The 2,500-nt window shown below is 49.3% G+C and overlaps 2 protein-coding genes across 4 annotated transcripts in view; one reads left to right on the top strand and one right to left on the bottom strand.

Annotated features, from left to right (window-relative positions):
* LOC121700216 overlaps window positions 1-2,500 on the top strand; it is a 1,725,899-nt gene that overhangs the window by 72,154 nt on the left and 1,651,245 nt on the right.
* The window catches only part of tsen54 (TSEN54 tRNA splicing endonuclease subunit), a 13,026-nt gene that overhangs the window by 10,136 nt on the left and 390 nt on the right, over window positions 1-2,500 (bottom strand). For 2 of the 3 annotated variants that reach the window (XM_042083083.1, XM_042083082.1), the window contains exons 2-5: window positions 1,475-1,633; window positions 592-655; window positions 274-357; window positions 1-91 (exon numbers count right to left, since the gene is read on the bottom strand). The exon at window positions 1-91 is cut by the window's left edge and continues 17 nt beyond it. In XM_042083083.1, coding sequence (XP_041939017.1) covers window positions 1-91; window positions 274-357; window positions 592-655; window positions 1,475-1,633 — 398 coding nt within the window. Of the gene's footprint in view, window positions 92-273; window positions 358-591; window positions 656-1,474; window positions 1,634-2,500 lie in introns of those variants that run through there. The other variant, XM_042083084.1, reaches the window with a different exon arrangement.

The raw sequence follows: 2,500 nt of genomic DNA, 5'->3' as shown, positions 1-2,500 counted from the left end.
TGACGAGTCCAGGGTGCTCCGAGGATAGGAGCTTCTCGTAGGCCTCCTCAATGGACAGCGGCAGCTTGTGGTGGAACACCTGCAGGTTCCCCTGGCAACAAGGGTGCCAAAGAACCAAAGTGAATAAAAAGGCAGTATACACATCAACCAAACGATACACAGTCTGTGAGATATGGAGCATAATATTTGTGTAGTGTGTGTGTGTGTGTGTGTGTGTGTGTGTGTGTTTGTGTGTGTGAGAGTGCTGTGTATGTGCGCTCTGAACACACTCACACACTCCATGAGGTAGAGCGCCTCCTCTGGCAGCAGATATTGTTTCCCGTGTGCAGCGTATCCCATGGTCTGCCAGAACTTCCCCTGACAATCACACACACACACTTTTACACACACACTCTTACACTGACAATCACACACACACACACACTTTTACACACACACACACTTTTACAATACATACATATGTGTATGACATCACTCTTAAGTGTGAGTGTGAGTGTGTGTGTGTACAGTACATACATATGTGTATGACATCACTCTTAAGTGTGTGTGAGTGTGTGTGCGTTAAGTTCATAGGTATGTGACGTCACCCACCGCCGGAGTTTGAAGCTCCACTATACCGTCATCTGGGATCCACCCCGCCTTCACCAGACTCCCCCTACACACACACACACACACACACACACACACACACACACAGCTTTTACCAGACTCCCCCTACACACACACACACACACACACACACACGCACGCACGCACGCGCGCGCACACACGCACGCACGCGCGCGCGCACGCACACACGCACGCACGCACGCACACGCACACGCACACGCACACGCACACGCACGCACGCACACAGCTTTTACCAGACTGCCCCTACACACACACACACACACACACACACACGCACACACGCACACACGCACGCACGCACGCACACGCACACGCACACGCACACAGCTTTTACCAGACTGCCCCTACACACACACACACACACACACACACGCACACACGCACACACGCACGCACGCACGCACACGCACACGCACACGCACACAGCTTTTACCAGACTGCCCCTACACACACAAGGGACAGACAGGTAAAGAGAGACTGTCTGCCTGTCTGCCTGCCTGCCTGCCTGCATGTCTCTCTGCGTGCATGTCTGTCTGCGTGCATGTCTGTCTGCGTGTCTGCATGTCTGTCTGCGTGCATGCATGTCTGTCTGCGTGCATGTCTGCGTGTCTGTGCTTACGATCTCTCCACTGTGCGCATGTCTGTACTGTCTGTGCTTACGATCTCTCCACACGCTCCTCTGCATGTCTGTACTGCATGTCTGTCTGTGCTTACGATCTCTCAACGTGCATGTCTGTACTGTCTGTGCTTACGATCTCTCCACGCGCATGTCTGTACTGTCTGTGCTTACGATCTTTCCACGCGCTCCTCTGCATGTCTGTACTGCGTGTCTGTCTGTGCTTACGATCTCTCCACGCGCTCCTCGGCCACCAGGGTCCAGTGTTCCTGCAGACTCTGGTCCAGTCGCTCTCGCTGGCGCTCCGACCCCGTGTGCAGGAAGTCCTTCTGGCCGCGCAGCGGGAGTTTGTGGCTCCGCGTGCGAGCCTGGAACAGCTCCGACGGGCTGTCGACACACACAGGAACTGATCACTGACACACAGGAACTGATCACTGACACACAGGAACTCACACACACAGGAACTGATCACTGACACACAGGAACTCAACACTGATAAGTCTCCTCAGGTTAGATTAGTACAAAGTGCAAAGTGCAAAGTCTAAAGTCTAACTGCAGCTCATTTAATAACTAAGCAGATCAATTTGCCAAAATAACTCAAGAAATGTTGTAGTATTTTGGGACAAAATATCCCAAACTCAGACTTCTGGAAAGCTACAGAGAGTAAAGATAGGGATTACAGAACATCAGACAAGCATTACACACCATCATATAACTATTAGAAATCTTAACGTAGGCCTATCGCTTTAGTTCTTTTTTGTATAGGAATGCTCCACATGATAGCTTTAATGCATGGACAAGACAGTTCATTCATTGATTGGCTTTGCTTGTTTAAATTACAGACCTGATTCCACTGACAGAGGTTCTCTTAGAACTGCTTATTGTTGAGGAGCAATACTAATTAATAATCCAACAACTATATTCCCTCTCAGGGCCAAACTGCCGCAGGCGAGTTAGATTACAAGCTTCTATCATCATATAAAATCGGTGAGGCGTTTTCTCAAGACAACCAGGATGTCAGAACCATAGACTGTATATATAGATACAGTCTATGGTCAGAACAGATTTAACAGGATTCATAATAAACTCGTCAGACAGATTAATTAGGCTACCCATCAAATGAATAACATGGCTGGGTTGGGCTAAACGTATCCTGTAGGCTACAAACTTCAACTCCATTACAGCTTGTAGCCTAATACACGTTGTGTGTGCCTGTACATCTCTGAATTGCAAAACAAACGTGGCATTCGCATC

This window comes from Alosa sapidissima, chromosome 24 (assembly GCF_018492685.1).
Source record: "Alosa sapidissima isolate fAloSap1 chromosome 24, fAloSap1.pri, whole genome shotgun sequence".
Taxonomy (NCBI): domain Eukaryota; kingdom Metazoa; phylum Chordata; class Actinopteri; order Clupeiformes; family Clupeidae; genus Alosa; species Alosa sapidissima.
Note: the sequence above shows the minus strand (reverse complement) of the source record. Positions and strands in the feature narration are given on the sequence as shown.